The sequence below is a fragment of the Apodemus sylvaticus genome, chromosome 5 (assembly GCF_947179515.1).
Source record: "Apodemus sylvaticus chromosome 5, mApoSyl1.1, whole genome shotgun sequence".
Lineage (NCBI taxonomy): Eukaryota > Metazoa > Chordata > Mammalia > Rodentia > Muridae > Apodemus > Apodemus sylvaticus.
In genome coordinates this window covers 115,581,601-115,603,790 of record NC_067476.1, presented here as the reverse complement: position 1 = coordinate 115,603,790, position 22,190 = coordinate 115,581,601, and the positions used below count along the sequence as shown (strand labels likewise).

At 44.3% G+C, this 22,190-nt stretch overlaps 1 protein-coding gene across 1 annotated transcript; it reads right to left on the bottom strand.

Annotated features, from left to right (window-relative positions):
* Positions 1-2,913: 2,913 nt before the first annotated feature.
* On the bottom strand, positions 2,914-20,605 carry Chgb (chromogranin B). Its single transcript, XM_052181692.1, has 6 exons — positions 20,491-20,605; positions 15,238-15,877; positions 11,543-11,618; positions 11,015-11,108; positions 3,889-5,648; positions 2,914-3,222 (listed from the first exon to the last, which is right to left on the bottom strand). Exons 1-6 carry the CDS (start codon positions 20,603-20,605, stop codon positions 3,145-3,147), a joined length of 2,763 nt encoding a protein of 920 aa, XP_052037652.1. The 3' UTR covers positions 2,914-3,144.
* Positions 20,606-22,190: the final 1,585 nt, after the last annotated feature.

Below are 22,190 nucleotides of genomic sequence, written 5' to 3'. Positions count from 1 at the left end.
ACACCCACACCCCCCACACACACCCCCACACCCCCACACACCCCCACACACCCACACCCCTACCCCACCCCCACACCCGTCTTGCTCAGCCTGATTTCTTATAGAACCCAAAACCACCAACCCAGAAATGGTACCACCCACAATGGGCTGGGCTCTCCTCCATTGGTCATTAATTGAGAAATGCCTTACAGCCATTTTTTCTTTTCCGGTTTTTATTTTTAAGATTTATTTATTTTATGTATGTGAGTACACTGTAGCTGTCTTCAGACACACCAGAGGAGGACATCAGATCCCATTTCAGATGGTTGTGAGCCACCATGTGGATGCTGGAATTGAACTCAGGACCTCTAAAGAACAATTAGTGCTCTTAACTGCTGAGCCATCTCTCCAGCCCCCATTTCTTTCTTTTTATGTTAGTGTTTTTTGTTTTTTTTTTTTCAGGGCTTTCTTAGCAAAGCATTGTAAGTCAAGTAAAATTAAATAGAAATTACTTCGCCAGATTTGAGTGTGTGTGGAGGCATTTCCTCAACTGAGCCTCCTTCCTCTCTGGTGACAATAGCTTGTGTCAAGTTGAGACACAAAACTACTAAGTACACCCTCGATAAGTTACCTTGGTCAGGGTGTTTTTTCACAGCAATAAAAAAGTAACTAATGCAGCCTTCAAGATAAAAAATGGCTCTTATGTTTTTAAATGGTTAGAAGAAGAAAGTAAAACACACACACACACACACACAGCTCAGCCTGTGTGTTCATCACTATATAAAACATGTCTGATCTATAACAAATTATTTTTCATAATATGAGCCTAGACTGTGGATAGTTTCTTAGGACATGAGCCACCAGAAGCAAATTCTAACATTAGAATTTGAGGATATGAGGATATATAGTTTTATGTGGAACAACTTCCAAGTTTACCAGTAAGCACTCTACTAAAGTGGGAAAGGCAGCCAACAAAGGGTGAATTATCAAGCAGGTTACTGCTGGGACATTTCAGAAGATAGTATAGACTGTGCCCCAGAACGACCTACTCAGAGGAGGTGAGAGCTAACCTGTCTTATTATACTTTGAATTGTTTACACAGGAAAAAAAAAAGATGTCTCAACCTTCGGGACCTCAGAGAGGCCTGTTATTTGAACAGAGGGTTATTGTGGATGCAATTGGTTAAAATGAGGTCATTCTAGAGTCAGACAGACCTTCAGTACATGATGACTGCTGTCCTTTATTTACAGCAGTAGTGCCATGTGGGGAGATGGAAAGTTGCAAGGAGAAGGTGACATGCAAAAGAAGAGTAGGCGGAGTTTGCTGTGATCCTCTCATTACCATACCATTACAAGGCCCTCTTGAAACACAAGCTTGTGTTTAGAACTATTTGCACAGCACCAGTTGGCTTGATCCCTATGCAATAAAATCTCAGTTCACTCAGTGTTAATTTGAAAAGAATCTGGATAAATTACCACAGCATTCCTTGATTTAGCAAAGAAGGAGACCCTCTTGCCTTCCCGTGTTAATAAAGATCAACCATGACCTTCAGACATTTTTGCCACCTTCCAGAAAACAGGTTTTTACTTGAACAGAAAACAATAAAAATAACCCAGTCAGAGCTGCCGCTGGTGAGAAATGAGGTGATCAGTCACTGAGGAAGAAGGGGATTGCCTGAGTGTCTTGGAACAAGAAGCTACAAGGATGATAACAGCAGTGGCCGACATTACCTACGTCATCCTACGTTATTGATTCCCAGGAGGCACAGTACTGAGTGTTTCACATAGTCTTGCTAGAAATATCCTTGTAAGCCTGGCAGTGGTGGCACAAACCTGTAATCCTAGCACTTGGGAGGCAGAGGCAGGCAGATTTCTGAGTTTGAGACCAGTCTGGTCTATAGAATGAGTTCCAGGACAGCCAGGGCTACACAGAGAAACCCTGTCTTGAAAAACAAAAAACAAAAAACCAACCAAACAAACAAACAAAAAACCAAAAAATAGCCTTGTGAGAAAGCTACCTTTATTTTATTGACCTCAGAGCTGGAACTCAACTGACTATAAGCTACACAGCCGCTCAGACTCAACAGTCAGAGCTCTGTCTGATACGAGGTAGAAATCAAGTATGCACCGAGACAGGTGCCAGGGATGTTGCCCCAGATGTTCATATTCCCAAACCAGAGAACTTTTCTCCACTAAGGTTTTCCTTTCAGCCTGTCCCTTGACATCCTACCCCCCGGAGCTCTCCCGGTTGTAAGAATCCAATTATTTGTATTTCTCCTGAGATGGGTTTGGCTGGCCTTGATCTCTGAGGCTATTCTCTTGTCTCAGCCTCACAAGCAGCTGCCTATAGACATAGGATATTGCAGATAGCTAGTGAGGAGATATGGCTGCATTTCTGTTTTATACTGTCCCCCTCAATGCCCTTTGCCAGTCTTTTTCTGTCCTGGTTATGGAGCCCAGAGCTTTATACATGCTATAGCCGTCTGTAGTGAGCTGTCTCCTTTTTCTCCTACTTTGAAGAATTTTAAAATATTTTTGGGCTGATGAAATAGCTCGGTGGGTAAGACACTGGCTACCAAGTCAGTTAACCTGATTTTTTTTTTATCTCAGTAAACCAACTCATGAAGGTTGTCCTCTGAACCCCTTAACACACAATGAATACATAAAAATTTAAGTAATACATTTTCTTTTAAAAAGGGTTCTTCAAGCCTTTTTAAAAAGGTAAAATATGGTCTCTATTAGCCATGTTTTATTCTCAGTCTCTTTCTTTATATCCTGCAGTATTTTACTTCAGAAACCTTTTTCTGTTAAAGACCAAGAAAATCTGATTCTATCTTTGAGAATATACTTAGAAGAATGGGTTTCAAAACCGCACTCGTCCTAGCTAACCCAAAGAAAGCTGAGAGTCAAGAAGGACTTTGTTTCAGGTAAATCTTTTTATTGTTTGTGTTTCAAAGACAGTAACACAGTCATTGTCACAGACATGTGAAACATCTATTTTGCAGGACAAATATGCTACAGGTCCCACTAGTCACATAGCATTAGCATTCTAGCAAAGATTTGTGATATTTCCAACTGCGTCAAACATTTAAGAAACAGTAGATGCTGCTTTCTGCCTCTGGCTGGATCCATGGCGTCTTTCTGCCCACGGCTCATCCCTCCAATGTCAGCCCCGCTGACTGAACTTTTCCGCTATCTTCTGCAATTCCAGATCCATGGCGGCCAAGTTCTCCAGTTCCTTTTTCTGGGAAACAGAAAAGTGGAGCACTGATGTCAAGTCATACTACCATACTACTCCAGCTCAGGAAGCTCTAGGGAGAAAGGGGGAGCTTAGGTACAGTTGAGGCTGCCCAAGTCAGCCATCATCAGAGGTCTTCATCAGTTGGGTAACCCAAGCAATTGCCTAGGAATAGAGATTCCTGGGTCCCATATAAAATTGCCTACTGAGAAACTCTGGGGGATCAGGATTCCCCGTGACTCTGATGGACTCTCAAGCTTGAGAGGCACCACCTGACACGATCGAAATTAGGTCAAGGGGCTGTCTGGGAGGTCAACACGTGCATCAGAGTCACCTGGCATGTACCAGGTGCTCGGGCACTAAGGTATACTGCACACCCAGACAGGTATACTGCACACCCAGACAGCACCTGTACTCATGGACAGACTCTCTCGGGATAGATCCCAGAGAATAGTTTTCCAAGTTCTCTAAACACTGTAAAAGAGAGGAGGGGCAGGGATATGCACCCTGGCTGGCTGGTGGCTGGAAATCAACCCTGCTCTGTGACTCAGGCACTCACGTTCTCACAGTGAAATTTCCCATTCATCTCTCCCCATTATCAGACGTGTTGGTGCTAATATCATCAACCTTGATCATCATAGTCTAACTCTAAGCAAAAGCCTCAAACCATACCTCTTCCTCGGTCAGAACCCTCCGGTCAGCCCTGTCCTTTTCATTTTCGGCCTCCTGGTGAGGCCCCATCTGCTCCTCCTCCGAGTCGTAGAAGTCAGGAAATTCGGCTGCCTTCTTCCTGTAGTGAAGGAGCTGGTCCAGCTCTGCCACCCCGTCGCTGTATTGCCTCTTCAAGCCCCGGTGAGGGGCCCTGGCAAAGCTTCCCTTCTCATATCCCCAGTTCACGTCCTCCGAAAAGGGCCTTTTCTCCCACCAGTCATAGTTGTACTCTGGGAAGAAATTCTTCTCAGTCAAGGTCACTCCGTTTCCGTCTTCACCTTCATCCTCAAGAAAATTGTCATCTGGGTTGCCTTTTTTCTCAAAGTCACTAGTCTTCCACTGGAGAGGGTCAAAGTACGGGTTGAACAGCGCCCCTAACCTCTTCCTCTTTTCAGCGGTGGGGTAGGGCTCATACTGTGTGTCTGGAAACCCCACTTCCTCCCGGCTTTCTTGTGGGTCTACCTGCTCTTCCTGCTGCCACCATCTCCCTGGGTCCCCTTCCTCGCCATAGTTGAGGTAGTTTTTCTCCTGTTCTTGCCATCTGCTTTGTGGAAACCTTTTTGCCGCATCTATCTGGCTTTCGTGAACAGGGTAGCGCCCTTCATCCAGGAGCCTTTTTTCTTCTCTGGTGTCAAGAGTGGCATAGGCTGCGGGCTCCCGGCCCCTGCCTCTGTGCTGCCGTCCCTTTGCCCCCTCGTAGCTCCTCTCTTTCTCGCTTTCTTCACCGTGTCTGTTTGCTGTGCTTTCCGGTTCAGGGTGGTTTGTCTTGTCCTCCCTGTCCTGGCTCTCCTCACTCCCAGGCCCTGGGGCTCCGTCCTCTTCACTTCCTCTGCCCCGGTACTGTGGTCCCCGAAGGCCCTGGGGAGCCTGGAAGCCCGGATAGCTTCTCAATTCTTCCCCATATTCAGGTTCTTCCTCCGAAGCCCTGTAGTGAGCTAGATGGTGACCCCCTTTCCCCCCTAAACCAGCTGTGGCCACATCTGCCTCCTCGGACTCCTCAGGAGCATGTCTCCTTTCCTCAGATAGAGGATGCCCTTCGTAAGAAGGCTTGTTGGGCCGGCTTCTCCCGTGGTGGTGTCTGGGTCTGCGCTTGGTTACTTCAGAGGCTGCGCCTTCCTCGCCTTCCTCGGATTCCTCCAGGCTCTGGTCGAGGTCGGTAAGCTCCTGGGGTTTCTCCTGCCCCCTTGCCTCCTCTCCACTCTCCTGGCTGCTTTGCTCCCTGCTGTGTGTCTTCTCCTCCAACCCCCAGGAGTGTGCATCTGCTCTGGCCGCCGACTCCTCTTTCTTAGCGGAAGCCTCACTTCTTTTGTTGGAGAGGGTGTTCGACTTCTCTCCAGAATCTTCAATGCGTTTCTTCTCCTCACCAGCGTCTTCCCTATGCGCCCCCTTTGGGTAAATCTTGCCTTCTTCTTCTTCTTCCTCCATCTCTTTTCCGCCCCTCTCTTCCGAATGGCGTATCTTTGCTTCTTTGGACTCTTGTTGGTTGGGGGAATGGAGGCTCTCCTGATCATCCGCTCTCTCCCTGCTGTGTCCTCCGCCTTCTGTCCGCTTCTCGTAGTCTACCTTCCTCTGGCCTTGCGAGTCTTCCACTGGAGCTCCTGTTTCCTCCCTACTGGAGGCCCAGCGGGCTGCTGAGGCATCAGATGGGTCTCTTAGCAACCGTACTTGAAACTTGGAATTCTCATTTTCACCTTTCTCTTCACCTTTGACCTCCTTTCCACCTATAATGAAAATGTAGGAGTAAGCACAACTGCAAAAATGTTTGAGGCTCAAGTACCAGCCTCGGTGGAAAAAATTAAGTAGCCAAAATAGGGAATATTAAGATTCAAAGGAGGATTCAAAATGCAATTATTTATCAGACTTTGTTAGCCAGGGTGGACCCTGTCTAGCAGGAAATGACGGCTTAACTTAGCTCAGATCCTGAGGACCCTGGAAAAGAGGACCGTAACAGAGGATGTATGGAATTCTTTGAAAAGCTGGTGCTATGGGAGCTCTTTGGCTGTGTGTAAGTCTAATGAGCTCTCTACATGTTTAAAAGTTTTAATAATACCTTCCCAGCATTTCTACTTGTGGCCAAACTGAAACCCATATGTAACTTTAGGAAAGGCTGGAATTTAGAACCAGAAGAACTCTTCCAATTCATCTGGTTCAGCCTCCTTGTTTTGCAGGTCTAAAAGACATGGAGACTCGAGTGCTATAATTGAAAACTGTCCTTTCCACATTTGAATAAGGTGGAAAGGTTAGCATTGCATAAATGAATGGCTCTAGCTATAATTTGGAAAAATTAAGTAGCCAAAATAGGGAATATTAAGATTCAAAGGATGATTCGAAATCCAATTATTTATCAGACTTGGTTAGCCAGGGTGGACCCTGTCTAGCAGGAAATGACAGCTTAACTTAGCTCAGTCATGGGCTGTGCATTTTATCCTACAATGGACTGTGAATTTCACACTGTTCCCACATCATTGTATCAAGTGGTGATGCCAGAGCCCCGTTGGTTGAGTACACTTAATGATGTTTGTATAGCAACAAGATAGCCCAATGATGCTCTTCTCAGAATCACTAAACAATGCCTGGCTGCACCTAGTGATAAGAATGGAAAGGGCCTCTCTCTCTCTCTCTCTCTCTCTCTCTCTCTCTCTCTCTCGTCACTCAAGCCCACCCAGTCCACGTGTTCTTTGGTGTTGAGAATTTTCAGTTCGCTGGGCTGCCTCTGTGTTTCCTGAGTCAGGAGCAGACGGCATAATTGTCATTTGCTGCTCTCGTCCATCTTTTCCCAATGACAATAAGTCCTTTACTACATGCCCCCCCCCCCATATACCCTATGAGAAGGGATGTGGAGATCTCGCTGTCTTTGTTGTTAGTTGAAGGGACTTAGGTTTCAACCTCTCTCACCAAGTTCAGATAGGAGACCAGAAGCCAAGGCCACCGAGCACTAAGGGTCAACACCAGCACCACCCACTGTGGGAGCCACCAGCCACTCATGGCTGCGGAACATTTAAGATGTGGCTTGAACAAACTGAGATTTGATAGACACACCAGATACCAAAGACCTCATACAAAAAAAAATTAGAATTGTTAAAATAACACTTTTATAGACAGGATAATAGTAAATATATTGAGTGGGTAAAATACATTAGATAAAATGAGATATACCATTGATATTAATTTCACTTGTATTTTTAACTTTTTAAATATGAACAGCACTGATGGGCCTATTTGTTTGTTTTTAGACAGGAGTTTATTACAAGTTAACAGGTGGGAAGCTTAAGAGAAAGCAAGCAAGCAGAGAGGAACAGATCTCACGAGTCATTTTGAACCGCTGTTTACAAAGGACGAAATTTACCTATTTTATAAAATATTCAAGACATCATAGCTGGCTTGTACCTCTCTATTAAACCACAGCTTGACGTGATTATAATGCTCCCATGTTTACAAGGCTGCAGGGCTGTCCCTGGACTTGTGTACACAGGCATTTGAGCACCCACTGTCTGTCACAGTCCCTGCAGCATGAAGAACCCATGATGATGCTAGGAGGATTATGCATTCTATGCCAGCGTGGGCTACGAAGTGAACCTAAGACTAGCCTGAGTGACAAACCAAAACCCCTATGGTATTACATGAAGCGCTGGGGCAGGGCTAATTAGTGGGGTCCATGCAAGCAAGGAGGCTTTGGTGGTGCCCTTGGCTCTCTGTGCCCCCTTTCCAAACTCCTATGGTGAAATACTATCTGATGCTATGATAGTCTGGGGCAGTAAAGCCTTGGAAGGTTCTTGGCCCCGACTGGAACCCTCACAATAAGAGCAAGGTCCTAATAAGGGGACACATGAGAGTCACAGCTTCTCTTCACACAGGAGGACACAGTGAGAAGAAGGCCATGCAGCCAGACACGGCCTCCTTTAACACATGAGGACATGGTAAGAACATGGCCAGACAGCCAAGATGTGGGACCTTACCGTACCTTGACTGTGTGTGCGAGCTACTCTAGCTGTGAGAAGTTAATGTGCATTGTTTCAGCCTGCGTGACTACGGTTTTGTCTGTAGCGCTCACAGCTGATTCAGCCGTGCAGATGCTGATGTCATTCTCAGAGTTTGCTGAAGGGCAGCAGAGGCCACATGCTCCTCTTCCTACCCGATTTAAGGTGTGAAATGTCTTAAGTGTGAAGAACAGAAGTATTTTTATTTTTATTTTTTATTTTCTGGGTTAAATGTGTACTGCCTATTGCAGCTCCAGACGCAAAGCTTTGCGTCTGGAGCTGCAATAGGCAGCTATTCCTAAATTTAGCTCTGAGCCCAGCAGGTGAGACTGGGGAGGGCTGACTAGCCTTTGAAGTCTTAGTCAATCTGCAACAGCAAAGTGTGACACTCACTCTTGCTCCCAGGTTAAATGGGGAGCATATCTCATCCATCCTGTCCCAAAGTTGACCAGATCAACCTTGGTTAACCCGGGCCAGAAAAATCTTGTACCTGGTTAAAAACTGGACTTCTATGAGCATCTTAAGGCACCCTCCCCAGCAAAAGAAACACTCAACCCAAAACAAACCAACCAAACAAAAACCAAAAACCTACAGTTCATCCCTTCTCCCTAAATATTTGCTCACTGAGTAAAGGGGATGAGGCTTGGGGTGGAATGAAGGCCAGGCAGAGCATTCCCTTCACTCAGCTTGGCATGCAAGTCTGCCTATCAGGTTAGGAGGCAGAGGACTAGGGCCAGGAGACAGAAAACTACAATAGTAGAGGAAGGGTGTGGCCCAGAACTGAGTTTCCATCGACCTCTGTCGGAGAGGCAACAACTAATTATCAGAGGTCACTGTAAACAATCACAATTTTAAGCAGGGTGTGGTGGTGCATACCTTTAATCCCAGCACTTGGGAGACAGGGGCAGGTGGTGGGTCTCTGTGAGGTCAAAGCCAACCTTCTGTTTACATAGTGAATTCCCGGCTGGCCAGAACTATATAAGTAAGATATAGTGAGATCATGTCTCAAAAATAAATATATGAATAAATAAATGGAAAGAAAGGTGATAGATAGATAGATAGATAGATAGATGATAGATAGATAGATAACTAGCTTGATATTTAATCCAGTGGTAAAATGCTTCAAAGCTGGACTTGTTCCTTGCTACCACCAAACAAAAACAAAAATTCAAAGTCTTGACTTTCCTTGAAAGTTTGCAAGGTCTGAATAACAAAGTCTGGTAACAGAGTGTGTGGTTCTTCCTCAGAGGATGAGAGTCAAGGAAGCACAAGCGCCTGAGAAAGCCTCCCCGACCCCTGCCAAGGTTGCTCTGCTGCTGCCGCTGCCCCTGCTGCCGCTGCTGCTGCTGCTGCTGCTGCCGCTGCCCCTGCTGCCGCTGCTACTTCCACTGAGACCAGGCCTCTTTTACCACACTGCTGACCCCGAGAAAAGGGCCCCCACTGTGCTGCTTCTCTTCCGCTCGCTCTTAGTCTCGCTTGCTCCTTCATAGTTTCGAGTCTAACCTGAGTGGGGCTTGAAACTGCAACCCTGAAGGAACACTTCCGTCTCTCAGGCCACTTCTGTCACTGTCTGTGCAGTGTCCTTGTTAGAGATCTGAGCCCGTTATTTTGATCTCTGGAGCAGAATCAATAGACAGATCCCAGGGAACAATTGGCAAGCTTGGAGACAAACAAAGCAAGGAATTCCGTAACTTTCCTCTGAGCAGTCATGGTTATCTTATATGACAGCCCCTTCCTTTTGCACCCCCCATCTGGTAAATGAAGACAGGGAAAAGGTGACAGCAAAATAGGTTGGCCCAGAGAAGTAGCATTTGCTTCCTGTGATGAGTCAGAACCCCCTACTTATTCAAGCAGAAGAGAAATTTGAGAAAGACAGAAGCATCTTGCCTGGAGGGGGATAGGGAAGTATACACTCACTGTTTAATTGGGCTCAGACCACCCCCATACCGGCCATAACTCTGAGGCAGATTGAGTTAACCCAGGTTACTCTGCCAATTGTCGATGCTTTATGCATGGACCCCATGTGTTGCAACCACAAGAGAGTTTGCCTTGTAATGAGAGATCTTTTTTTCTTTTAAAGATTTATTCATTTATTATATGTAAGTACACTGTAGCTGTCTTCAGACACTCCAGAAGAGGGCGTCAGATCTCATTAGAGATGGTTGTGAGCCACCATGTGGTTGCTGGGATTTGAACTCAGGACCTTTGGAAGAGCAGTCGGTGCCCTTAACCTCTGAGCCATCTCTCCAGCCCCCGAGAGATCTTTTTATTTTAATTATTCATTTTATGTATTGAGTACACCATCTCTGTCTTCAGACACACCCAGAAGAGGGCATCAGATATGATTACAGTTGTGAGCTACCACATGGTTGCTGGGATTTGAACTCAGGACCTTTGGAGGAACATTCAGTGCTCTTAACCACTGAACCATCTCTCCAGCCCCCATAGATGTTAAAGGTGAAAAGAAAGCACTCACTGTACCCAGCTTGCCTAAGAACTGCAGAGCAGTGGAAGGCATTCACAGGAGTGGGACTCGTTTGAATCGGCTTACCTTCCTAAGTGACAAGGACCATATGGATTCATTAAAACCTGGTAACAGCAGATACTGCTTACGTCACTGCTTAAACCGTTTCCAACAGCTCTTCAGTACAGAGAAAATACTCTGCTAGCCTCAGAGTTCTTCACCTTTGCTCTCCTCTCACCTCCCAATGCTTCCTCAGTCACCTCCTTATCAACCCCAAGCAAGCATTTTCTACACCTCTTTCCATCCAAATGAAAACAGGTTTTAATTTCAAAAAAAATATGAAATCAAGTAATTTAAGAGCTGATAGACAGCCCAAAGACCACACAGTCAATTTCAATTCCCTTTTCTGAATAATAATAATATAAAAAAATAAGCCTACAGAAAAAAAAGGGATCTTCCCCACCATTAGACAGCTACTAGGGGACCAGAAATCATATCACTGTCTCTCTTGGTACCAAACTAGTCAATCAACACTGTCTGTCAAATGATACATGATACCACAAGGACGCATGTGCAGGTAAGGCGGAGGCTGGAAGAAAAGGATTCACTGCAGGCACAAAGATCTGTCGGAGTATGGGACACTTACTCTTCCTCAGGACTTGCCGGCACTCTGGGGTGATCGTTGGAACACTGGACTTGGATAGGGCATTTGAGAGGACTTCAATAATACAGCGAGTCACCTGTGAGAAGACACGAAAGCAGGCTGGAACTCTGGTGTTGCTAAAACACAGCTTGACCAGGAGCTCCTGTCACTGGAAGCTTGAGCATCTGACTAAAACTGGTGCTCAGGGCAGGGACCCAGACTCACAGGACCCTGAAGAAGCCTCCCAGGCATTACACTACAGAATGAAATAAGGCATTGGGTGTTGATGACCATAAGAAGGGCAGTAGGGACCCACCTCTAAGCAGCTCAGAGGGACATTGCCTCTGTCCTCAGGAAGACTAAACCCCGCCCCCAGGATGGATGTGTATGCGTACTACAGGAGGGTCATCATTTGTCCCAGACTTTAAGGGACAAAACTTTGGCTTTTTGAGATATGAGGGGGGGGAGCTGTCAAAGGAAACGAGACAGTCTAGGGTGTACATGTAAGTCAAGAACAACATTTCAGCTTACCATTTCTTCATTGTGATCCCTGTTTTCCACTGGAGCTGAGCTGACAGCTTTGAAGGAGAAAATGAAAAATGTCTTGAGTTGGTTTTGTTGTTTGGTTTGTTTGTTTGTTTGTTTGTTTGTTTTTGAGGCTGAATGAACCAGACTTGCAAACTCGTCCTGCTTTCCTTCAGAGGGATGCAAAGTGAATACTTAGCAAGAATCCACAGTTGGGATGATGTCAATGACTATCATTTCCTAGTTGCTCATACACATGTGTGCACATGTACATCCACGTGTGCATACATAAAATACACTGATATTTCCCCCAGAAATGCCTTGAACATATTTGGAAACAAATGCTGTCTTAGAGCCGATGAAAATCAAATCAAGACCACAAATGAGGGACTTCTTCTTTTTTCGTGAGGGGGCTTCTTAGGTTTTGGCATTTTACCAAGTACTGTGCTGGTTACACAACCCTCCTATATTTGTGACAAGTGTGTTAAGCTGTGCACTCACAGTTTTCTACATTCTGTGCAATCATAAGGTTTTAGTCAAAGCAGAATCAGGTGCCCTCCGCAATCCTTTCCCTCTGTCTACATTGAGTGGCTACAGATCTTTGATCTCTCTACTAATTCCCAAGAAAATCTCCTTCCTTATACAAAAACACAGGTATCAAAGGTCACAGCACTCAGAAGGCAGAGGCAGGGGTGCGAGTGAATTCGAGGCCAGCTTGGTCTCCCTGACTGCCAGGGCTACATAGAGAGACCCTATCTCAAAAACAAACAAAAAACTCACCACCACCACCAACAACAACAACAACAAACAAACAAAAACAAAACACAAAAATAACAACAGCAACAACAAAACCCTCAACAATGACAACCACCAAATCCATGGATATTAGATCATTATTCACATAATACCTTTGCTTAAATGATCTGCATTCGATGGTACGGTTTTCTGCATTGTATACAATTGCATAAACACCACTAGAAGTATCAAATTCTCCAGCACACTGTTAAGGTTTGGATATCCAAGTTGGCATTTAATAACTGGTGTATGACAATATGTTTTAAAGGAAAAATTAATGCTCAAGATTTTATGAGACTCTGCCTGCCCAAAATCAGCATTAGGAGTGATGGTCAGGCAATAGCCTGGGTGACCAGCATTTACTGGTGCCTTATCTTCCTTCTCCCAAAGATTGCTACTTTTACCTTTCCCTTTCCCTTTGTTTAATCCTTTCTGCTAGAGAAGCTCAAAGCCTTTTCAAACACTCCCTTCTCTACAATCAATCATTATGCTGGAAAAAAAAAAAAACGTAAAGAAGAGCGATTGATTCCCTTGGTCCCCGGAATAGAAGACCTAACTTAGACAAAAGCAAAATTCTCAGACATCAGACACTAAAGCATCAAATGCAGTTTATTTATAGCCAGCACCTTAGCCTTTCTTCCAAACCAAGCTTGTTCAAACACCTACTCACGCCACCTAACCTATGCCTGGCTCTGGAGGCCCTGTTATTTTTTCTTTTCTTTAGTGCTGCAGACTGAGCCCAGGCCCTCACACAGAGCAGGTGATCACTCCCTGACTGAGCCCCAGCCTACGGCCAGTCTTTCATGTTCCAATGACTGCTATTTTGAGAACACACTCCCTTTGGTGCTTCTCTTTTTTTCCACCTCAAATCTGTGAAATTCTCTGGAAAGAATAACTATGGAAGAATTACTCCCCTCATAACTGAGAAGTCACCCTTTCCAAGTTCAACTTTCCAGACCTTTTGTAGCAATGCAGACCCACATATATAGTTCTGTCTGTTGTTTTCCCCAATATAAAGTGGGTACTTTAACCACCCATACTGCCAGACTATTAACCCTTGTCAGAGTTGATGGGCAAGAGATGGCTCACTGTCCTAGACAATTAGCAGTTTACAACTTACTAGTATGGAGCATCCCTGTTTCCCCAAGGGAGACTCCTTAGACTTTTCTTAATAGAAAGGAACTAGGGTTTGCTTATGCAGGTCCACTGTGTTCCTTGGTGAGACTGCTAAGTAACATATATTGCCAACAGAACCTGTGAGAGCAAAGAAATAACTAAAGATATATTGGGTACCCTAAACTGGTTTAACTTATTTCTGTAGCAAATAAGAAATACATTTAATGCTTATGGAAAAGTAAAAAAAAGTCAAATGACAAAAAAAACCCCAACAAATCTGAGGATATCTCCTATAGCATCAGCATAAGACTATGAACATTTGATTCACGTGAAAATTGCAGCATCAAAGTAGGTTAAGCTTGTTCTTCTGCTGGTAAGCCACGGCACCCCCAAATTCCACCAAGCCTTCAAGTCAAACAGGATCTGCATAGCAAAAACCCCTTATCTTTCATGTAATATGGATATGGATTTGGTTTACTAACATTAATTTTTAAGGTGCACAGTACTTACCACAGACAGCTGTGGATCGCCTTCTAGAAGCTCTAAATGGTAGAAAATGAGCTAGATGACTTCTTGGGGTCTCAACCATGATTTTGCTAAATAACAAACTACTGGAAGCCCCTCATTGCCAGATTTGGGAAGGAGGAAATGGGGAGGCAAATGCTAAGAGACATGGTGTGTTTCTGGGGTGATGAGCATGTCCTAAAAATTGGTAGCGGAGATGGTTATAGTCAAAGTGAGTAAGACACTTTGAAGCAGTAGACTGCGTGACGTGTGACTAATAGTCTAAAACAGAAGAGAGTGTCATAGCTCCATTTTTGTTACTATTAAATATGATCTTTTATTAGATTATTTCTTCATAAGAGGTATGAAGTGTTTGACCACCACCAAAAGTTTAATCAACCAGTTAAATAATTTACAAAAATGTTACTGTTTTGTAATCTAGAATACAATGTACAATATATTGTTTCCTGCTCAGCAATACCTTTCTGAAATAATTTGGACCTGAAAAATTCTAAGTTGTTCAGTTTGTTTTCTTTTATCAAATTAAGAATGTGTATCAGTTATTCATAAGAATGATTTTTTTAAATGAGAACATTATGAATGCAATAAAATAATCATTGACTTTCATTTTGTCAAACATTGGATGACAGATTCCTGTCAATCAAAGGCATAGATATATATATATATATGTATATATATTTCATAGAGACATATGGATATCTCAATTCTAGTTAGAAATCTCAGTTTCAGAACAAAACACTTTTCTGAGGATGGAGACTATTGAGTAAATTTAGAGTAGTTTTGAGACTCAGTAACACAATCATCTGCACACAATCGTCATATTAACTACTTCTGTTTTCATTCTTCAAAATTGACTGAAGCATTTATTTTACTACTTCAGAGATACTTTCATGGGTATAACACAGTGTTGTTATTTTTATTTCTAGAGCACAAAAGGAAAGAAATATCTAGCACAGCTTCCATTCATAAATTAAAAACTGATTGGCTTAAATGTGAATTACCTCTCTTTAAAAACGTAAATACACAGTTTAAATATGTTAATCCTGTAAACAGACACACGAAGACTTGCACACGTATATGACATGCTAAGGAAAATGCCTTATATGCACACGATCTAGTTCTAACTCAGTGCCTTTATAATAATAGAGGAAACTCTGCAGGGACCAACTACATGCATTCCCACCCTTCTACGGTCACGGGGCCGTGAAAAGTCACACGGAAAATCAGACTACCAAGGCTCTCTCTAGCTCTGTAGAGAGCCTGACATCTCTGCAGAGAACACAGATAGCCGCTTGGCTTCCCAGGGCTGCACAGCCCCTGCGGGGAAGGCAGGAAAAAGCTGGACAGCTCTAGCATCCTCCAACTCAAAAGCCAAGCAAGTCAAGGGATCCAGGGAAGAGAAGGGTGAAACCCAACGCCTCCAGCCCTGGGAGCTGTCCGGGGTGCTGAAATCCCACTCACCGGCCAGAGCTGCTGCGCCCAGGAGGCAGAGGAGCATGGCCCGCTGCATGGTGCCGCTCCCCAGCTGCGTGTAGGAGGAGCTCGGCGGGTGCGGGCTCCGCAGAGCAGCTGTGGCGCGGTGGGCGCAGGCCTGGCTCTTATGAAGGGCAGGCGGGGTGCAGCGCCCGGGGGCGAGCGGCGGGCGGGGGCGCCCCTCGCTCAGCCCTGACGTCACGGAGCAGGCCCGAGGCGAGGCGGCGCCAGCGGGCGGAAGCTCAGCCAGTGCGTGTGGCCTTGCGTAGGGTCCCAGCAGGCACAGGCAGGGACACGGGACGCCAGGTGCTGTGGATCTCAGGCAAGGAGGCACAAGGGTCCAGCTCGTATTGCCGCGCCTGCGCTCCAGCTCCTCCGCGCACACCTCCAAGCCTGCAGATGCCAGTTTGAAGCTGTAGAATACTTGGGATTCTGAAGTGTGTAAATGACCGGGTCGTTTTTTGTGTTTCCTCTGTCAAGTTGAAGAAGATCCTTGCTTGGAATAAATACATGGGCGGTTCCTTAGACCTTTTACGAGAGAGTAACGGCTGTAAACCTCAGTGTGCGGCCAGGAATGTGGAATCTTCTCTTGGTTCAGATGTTTGGTCTGTGTATCCGTCTTTCCATCTATGGCTCTGTCTTCTGTTTATGGGACCTCCTTCCCCATGTACTTATTCAGATGGACTTAAAAAAGCAGACAGGCCAAAAGGATGCACTGCAAAATTATCTCTCTCTTTTAACCTCAATTTCCAAGTTCAGTTTTCCCTGTAAGCACTTTTTGTGGCTTAGTTTGGAGCATACATAACTGGTGCAATTCCTTTCCCTCTCCCCATCCCCCTCCCTTCCGTCCCCACGTCCCTCCTCCCTTCTCCCTCCCCTTCCCTCTCCACCCCCTTCCTCTCCCCCTCTTTCTCTTGATTGGTCATTTACCCAGCTCTTCTGATAGACATTTATTTAGGCTGTCACCCTTTGGCCTCTGGTTACTCGTTTACAACAGGGGCATAGCTTTGGCAAGGTAAGGAACTCGTACACCCTTGAAAACCTGTTCACCTTTGCTTGTTTTTAAATAGAGATGGAAACACATTTTAAATTATGTGTGCAATGGAGATTATAACATCTTCCCAATTGTTTTTGACATGGATTCTGTTAGCCTATTAAGGAATTGGGAAAAAGCATCAGGCAAGCATCCTGCCCAGAAGAGAAACAATCTGCTCTGATAACAGATTTTGAGGACCAGTGAAACTTGACGTGAGATCTTTTTGGTCAGATGAAATTTCCAGTTCCTTTTCCTGAAAAGAGTGAGGCTCAAATTCTCTTTGCACATGCTGAGAACATAAATAGATGTCTCTCCCTGGAAGATATTTACCAAAACTGCAGCCGCAGAGTAAATGTTTTTAAGTTTTTATTTATGTTTTTCTGCATTGCTGCAGAGAACACAGAGCCACAGGCATGCCAGGAAAGCATTTTACCAGTCTTCTATCTCATCAACCCCAGTCTTAAAAATGTTAGTTCTGAGACAGCTGGTAAAATTTGAAAAGGCATATAGATTACATCCCTCTTTGGGAACTGCACACAGAGGCACACGTGCAGGCAAACCACCCTTCCACATAATGTAAATAAATCTTTTCAGTTTTTTTGAAAGAAAAAACTAAAATATGAAATCGAGAAAAGCCTGTTGGCAGAGAAGGACTGGGAACTCCAGCCCGTGGGCTACGTATAACAAGCAGAGGATGTGTGAGAACGCCAAAGAGGCCAGAGCTTGGCAAATGACCTGCGAAGGCCACTCGCCTTGTGGCCAAGTACTTTTTGACCAGCTGCTTACCGTTGTTCACGACCCTGTTGCCATTTTCAGGAGTGACTCCTTTACAGACGTATTTAATTATGTATTCATTGAGATAGGGTCTCACTGTGTAGACCAGGCTGGCCTGGACTCACAGAAATCCACCTGCCTCTGCCTCCTGAGTTCTAGTTCTGCTTTTAGCCATGCATCACACTTTGATGGGTCACCCTGTGTTTGTTCCCCCGACCCTCACCACTATGATCTGTGCTTATAACCGTGCTGGCATGTCTTTGCTGGTTTCTGGGAGAGTTCCTTGGATAGTCATTGTCTTTAGAAGTACATATTGAGGTTTCTAGTCTCAAAATCTGTGGGAAAGTAAGGAAAGAGAAAATAAAGGAATTATATACACACACACACACACACACACACGTTTGGTTTTTTTTTTTTTGAGACAGGATTTCACTGTGCAGCCCCTAGGTGTCCTGGAACTCTCTCTCTCTCTCTCTCTCTCTCTCTCTCTCTCTCTCTCTCTCTCTCTCTCTCTCTCTCTCTCTCTCTCTCTTCCCCTCTCTCTGTAGACCAATATGGCTACAAACTCACAGAGATCCTTCTGTCTCTGCCTTCTGAGTGCTGGAATCAAAGGCGTGCACCGTCACCACCACCACCACCACCACCACCACCACCACCCGGCTTGATTTTTTTTTTTTAATTTAAAGACAGGATTTTATTGTGTAACTCTGACTAGCCTGCGACTATGTAAACCAGGGTAACCTAAAACCCACAGAGATCCTCCTGCCTCTGCCTCCTGAGTACTGGTGTTAAAAGATGTGTACCACTATGCCTGGCTTAGTAAAGAAAAAAATTTATATATTTGTGTATACACACACACACACACACACACACACACACACACACACATATATATATATATATATATATATATATATATATATAATATTTGGGCAATTATGATGAACTGTATACTAAAATAGCACACATTTTGCATTCTGAAGTCTGAAATTCTTTCAAAAAACCAAAAAAACAAAAATGAATGCTTGAGGTTTAAAAGAAAACCGTGAACACTGGAAATAGGAGATTGCTTTGGGTGATGGCTCACCATAAGTTGAGGCCAGCCTGGACTGCATAGTGAATTCCAGGCTAGCATAAGCTAAAAAGAAAACAGCAAGAGAGTGGGGAAGGTGCAGTCTATGAGAGGTTCTCCCTCTATTGATGACATTACACAGGGTTAATGCTACTCTTTAAATATACCAAGAATTGGTAGTTATTTAAAGTTGCTCTCTCCTTGAAGTATTTACATTCTGGTTTTCCAATACTTCCCCCTCTCTTCTTTTAGAAAACCATGGGATTAAACAGTGTTAAAATCATCTTTTGGCTTCTTAGGTTGGCCTTGGGCTAAGTTGATTGCTCATTAAGACAACCTTTGTGACCTTCATGAAGGAAATTGAGGGCAAAGATGCAGCCCTGACCAGAGCCAGTCTCTACATCACTTAGATTTCTCTGTGCTGGGGCGAAGGATGTTGAGAACGAACTGCCAGGATGCCATTGTTATCTCAGAAGAAAGAAAAAGGATGAACACGGTGATGGTTTATATATGCTCAACCCAAGGAGTGGCACTGTTAGGAGGTGTGGCCTTGTTGAAGTAGGCGTGGCCTTGTTCGAGTAGGTGTGTCACTGTAGGTGTGGGCCTTAAGACCCTCACCCTAGCTGCCTGGAAGCCAGTATTCTGCTGGCAGCCTTCAGATAAAGATGTAGAACTCTCAGCTCCTCCTGCACCATGTCTCCCTAGATGCTGCTACATTACTGCCTTGATGATACTGGACTGAACCTCTGAACTGTAAGCCAGCCCCAACTAAATGATGTCCTTATAAGAGTTGCCTTGGCCATGGTGTCTGTTCACATCAGTAAAACCCTAACTAAGACAAACACTAAAGGGAACCATGGATTAGATTCTGAGGGAGGGTTATAAACACAGCTTTTAATGATATCGTGGCCCAGTATCCTGGGAATCCAGTTTTGAGATGGACCTTTCCAAACTCCCCTATAATTTCACCTTGAAAAATAAACCAGAGTTTGTATGTGTGCAGATGTATCTCTAGAGACTCCCAGGCCCTGATGCTCTGTTTCAGGTTTGTTTACTCACTGACCCGGGGCTCACTCTCTCCGCACTGCATCATTTCAGTGAGTCTTGTTATCTGATGGTAAAGGCCATCTTGGGTTTCTCTTTAAGCTGTCAGCCGTTCTCAGTCTTTATACTCCCATACAACATTTTCAATCCATTGTCAATTTTCACTTAAAAAACCCTGCAGGGATTTTAACCACATCATACCTATATATCAATATAGGAGCAGCTGGCATCTTGACAATATGGGAAAGGCTTAGCTGTTTGATTGTAGATAATATTCTGGATATAATCTTATCTCAAATAGCACAACAATATACCAGGGAAAGAACTCACGGGGAACAGTATTTCCCAGGCGTTCTCTCAAAGAACTAAGGAGGAACAAATGCAGCTCCAGAGACCAAGATTTAAGACAAAGCATGATTTTGCCCATGGCTTCTGAAAGGACTAGCATTGAAAATGAAACCAACAAAAGGAATTTGATACTGAAAATAATACACGAGGATTAGAAATACAGAGAGAACAGGTAATGAACTTGAGAAAACCCAGAGGTTGGCAATTGCAGGTAGCTCCTACCCTCCTGGGGATGGAAGGGTATATCCACCCTGCAGCCCAGAAACTGAGGCCACTTAGGAAGGCACGATCTGGGGTCTGGGGACGACAGGCTTCTGGGCAGCAGCTGGCAAAAGAGAAGCTGCCACTGCCAGAGATGCAATGATTTCCTTTCAAAGAGGGGGAAGGGAAGAAATAGTTAGCTTTTTCTTCCTTTCAAGGCTGGTAGTGCCTCTTAGCAACCGAAGCTACCTGGAAACCAGGGGAAAACAGGAAAATCATTTATGAGGGCCAGTCTTCCCCAGCAAGACAGGTCAGATCAGAGGAATATTGGAAAGCAATTAGACAAACAAATAGCAAATATATCAAACCATCTCGGAGTCTGGGCACTAACTTTGGGTTTTTGTTTCCCAAGTCACTAATCCAATTCATTTGTTTCTATGACTTGCTGACTGCATGTCAAGCACCGTGGCTTTAGTAAACCCTGTGCTCTATCCCAGTGTTAGTGGAGCGAGGCTGGAGCTTGATAGTGAGAGAGGCTGGCCTGCTGAGGGTCGGTGCATCCATGGAAACCGTTGTCCTGCTGGTGCAATTCCCTGTGTTGGTGGCCACCAGATGACTGCTGTTTATCTTTTGTGACTTTGACTTCATCAACCCTCTCCGCCCCATCCCCCAGAATCTGAACCATGTTTGCAAGAACTTTCCCTGGCTAAGTTTGATTCTAGTATCTGGGTTTTCTATCAGATAAGATTCCTGATGCATTTCTCAAATAATTAAAAAAATAACAAGCCAATAAAATCTCAGGAAATAAATGTTTTACTTTTTTTTAAATCCACCAAACTGTGGATAATGTAACACCATACAGCTTTCATGCACATATACATTAATAAAATGTATTTAATTAATAAAATACATTTCCCCAGAAAAGCCAGGAGGCTAAAACCAGACATTGTGCAGCACAGTAGGGCATGTTCCATAGTTGAGCTTTGATGCATAGGATGAGATTTGTCAGACAATTCACTTATTCTTTAATGCAGTTGAGAGAAAGTAACACACTGACAGTAGGCATGGTGGGGCCGGTGAGGTGTCGCAGTGGATAAAAGCCCTTTGCCACCAATCTGACAGCCTGCATCCAATCTCCAGGACCCACTTGGTGGAAAGAGAGAACAGACTCCCATTAAGTTGTCCTCTGGTGTGTATCATGTCCCTACCACAGCTGCCAAATAAATAAATGGACAGGGAAGAAGAAGAGGAGGAAGAGGAAGAAGAGGGGAGGGAGAAGGCAGGAGTGGAGAGATAACTGTGCTTTGAGCTTGATAAATTTGTCGAGACCTTCATGCTTTTGATAAATTACAACTTGTTGTTACTAACCATGCAGTTCATAACAGTAGTGAGTATGTAGAGGGATGTTTTTGCTTTTTATATATCCCTCCCATTATTATACACTCAGTAGGTAGAGTGACTTGGTATACTTTTTATATATGCTATAGTAAGGTTTTTAAATTTATGCTATAAAACTAAATGCATATTTAGCTCTCTAATACTCCATTTACAGATGAAGAAAATGAGATTAAAATTAAAGACACAAAATATCCTATCCACAACTGCATGGCATGATTCAAACTGCTGAGTTGTTGATGGCCATCTTAGTTCCAGGACATGTAGAAGCCAAAGCACATGTCCCTTAATTCTTATATTTACATAAAATTAAGACAAAGGTAATGCCCTCTTGTCCCATACAAGTCAAGAAGATAATAAACCTCATGAGAAGGACATTTATTTCCATTCAAATCATACTCAATTTTCTTAACTTTGGTAATTTTTCCCCCTAGAAATTCTAGCAGAAAGAACAGGTCAGTGTGGCCAAGTGAGAGGGCACTTCAGTTTTTTTTTTGACTTCAAGTTTCAAAGACTTTATACATCTGCACCTATGTGGAGATTTAGGTTAAAATAAGGCCGTTGAATGGTTCACGGTTAATGAGAGGCCCGGGACATTGCCTAACGAAGAAAAGGGAGCAGTTGGCAGAACTTAAGAGTGGGTGCTGTTACTCTTTCTCTTGGGCCCGTGGTGCCAGCAAGATGGGCAAGTGCCGTGGTCTCCGCACTGCCCAGAAGTTCTGCAGTCACCAACAGGACCAGAAGTGGCATGATAAACAGTACAAGAAAGCCCACTTGGGCACAGCCCTGAAGGCCAATCCGTTTGGGGGTGCCTCTCATGCAAAGGGAATTGTGCTGGAAAAAGTAGGAGTTGAAGCCAAACAGCCAAATTCTGC

Excerpts from the sequence above, each read along its gene's own strand:
- Chgb (XM_052181692.1), bottom strand. The coding sequence starts at position 20,605 with ATGGTTCAGATTCTGGGGGATGGGGCGGAGAGGGTTGATGAAGTCAAA. Across the intron at positions 15,878-20,490 it reads ATTGCACCAGCAGGACAACG|AATCCCAAGTATTCTACAGC; the intron begins GTTTCCATGGAT and ends TACACACTTCAG. Across the intron at positions 11,619-15,237 it reads TCTGTGTTCTCTGCAGAGAT|CAAGACATTTTTCATTTTCT; the intron begins GTCAGGCTCTCT and ends ACAAAACCAACT.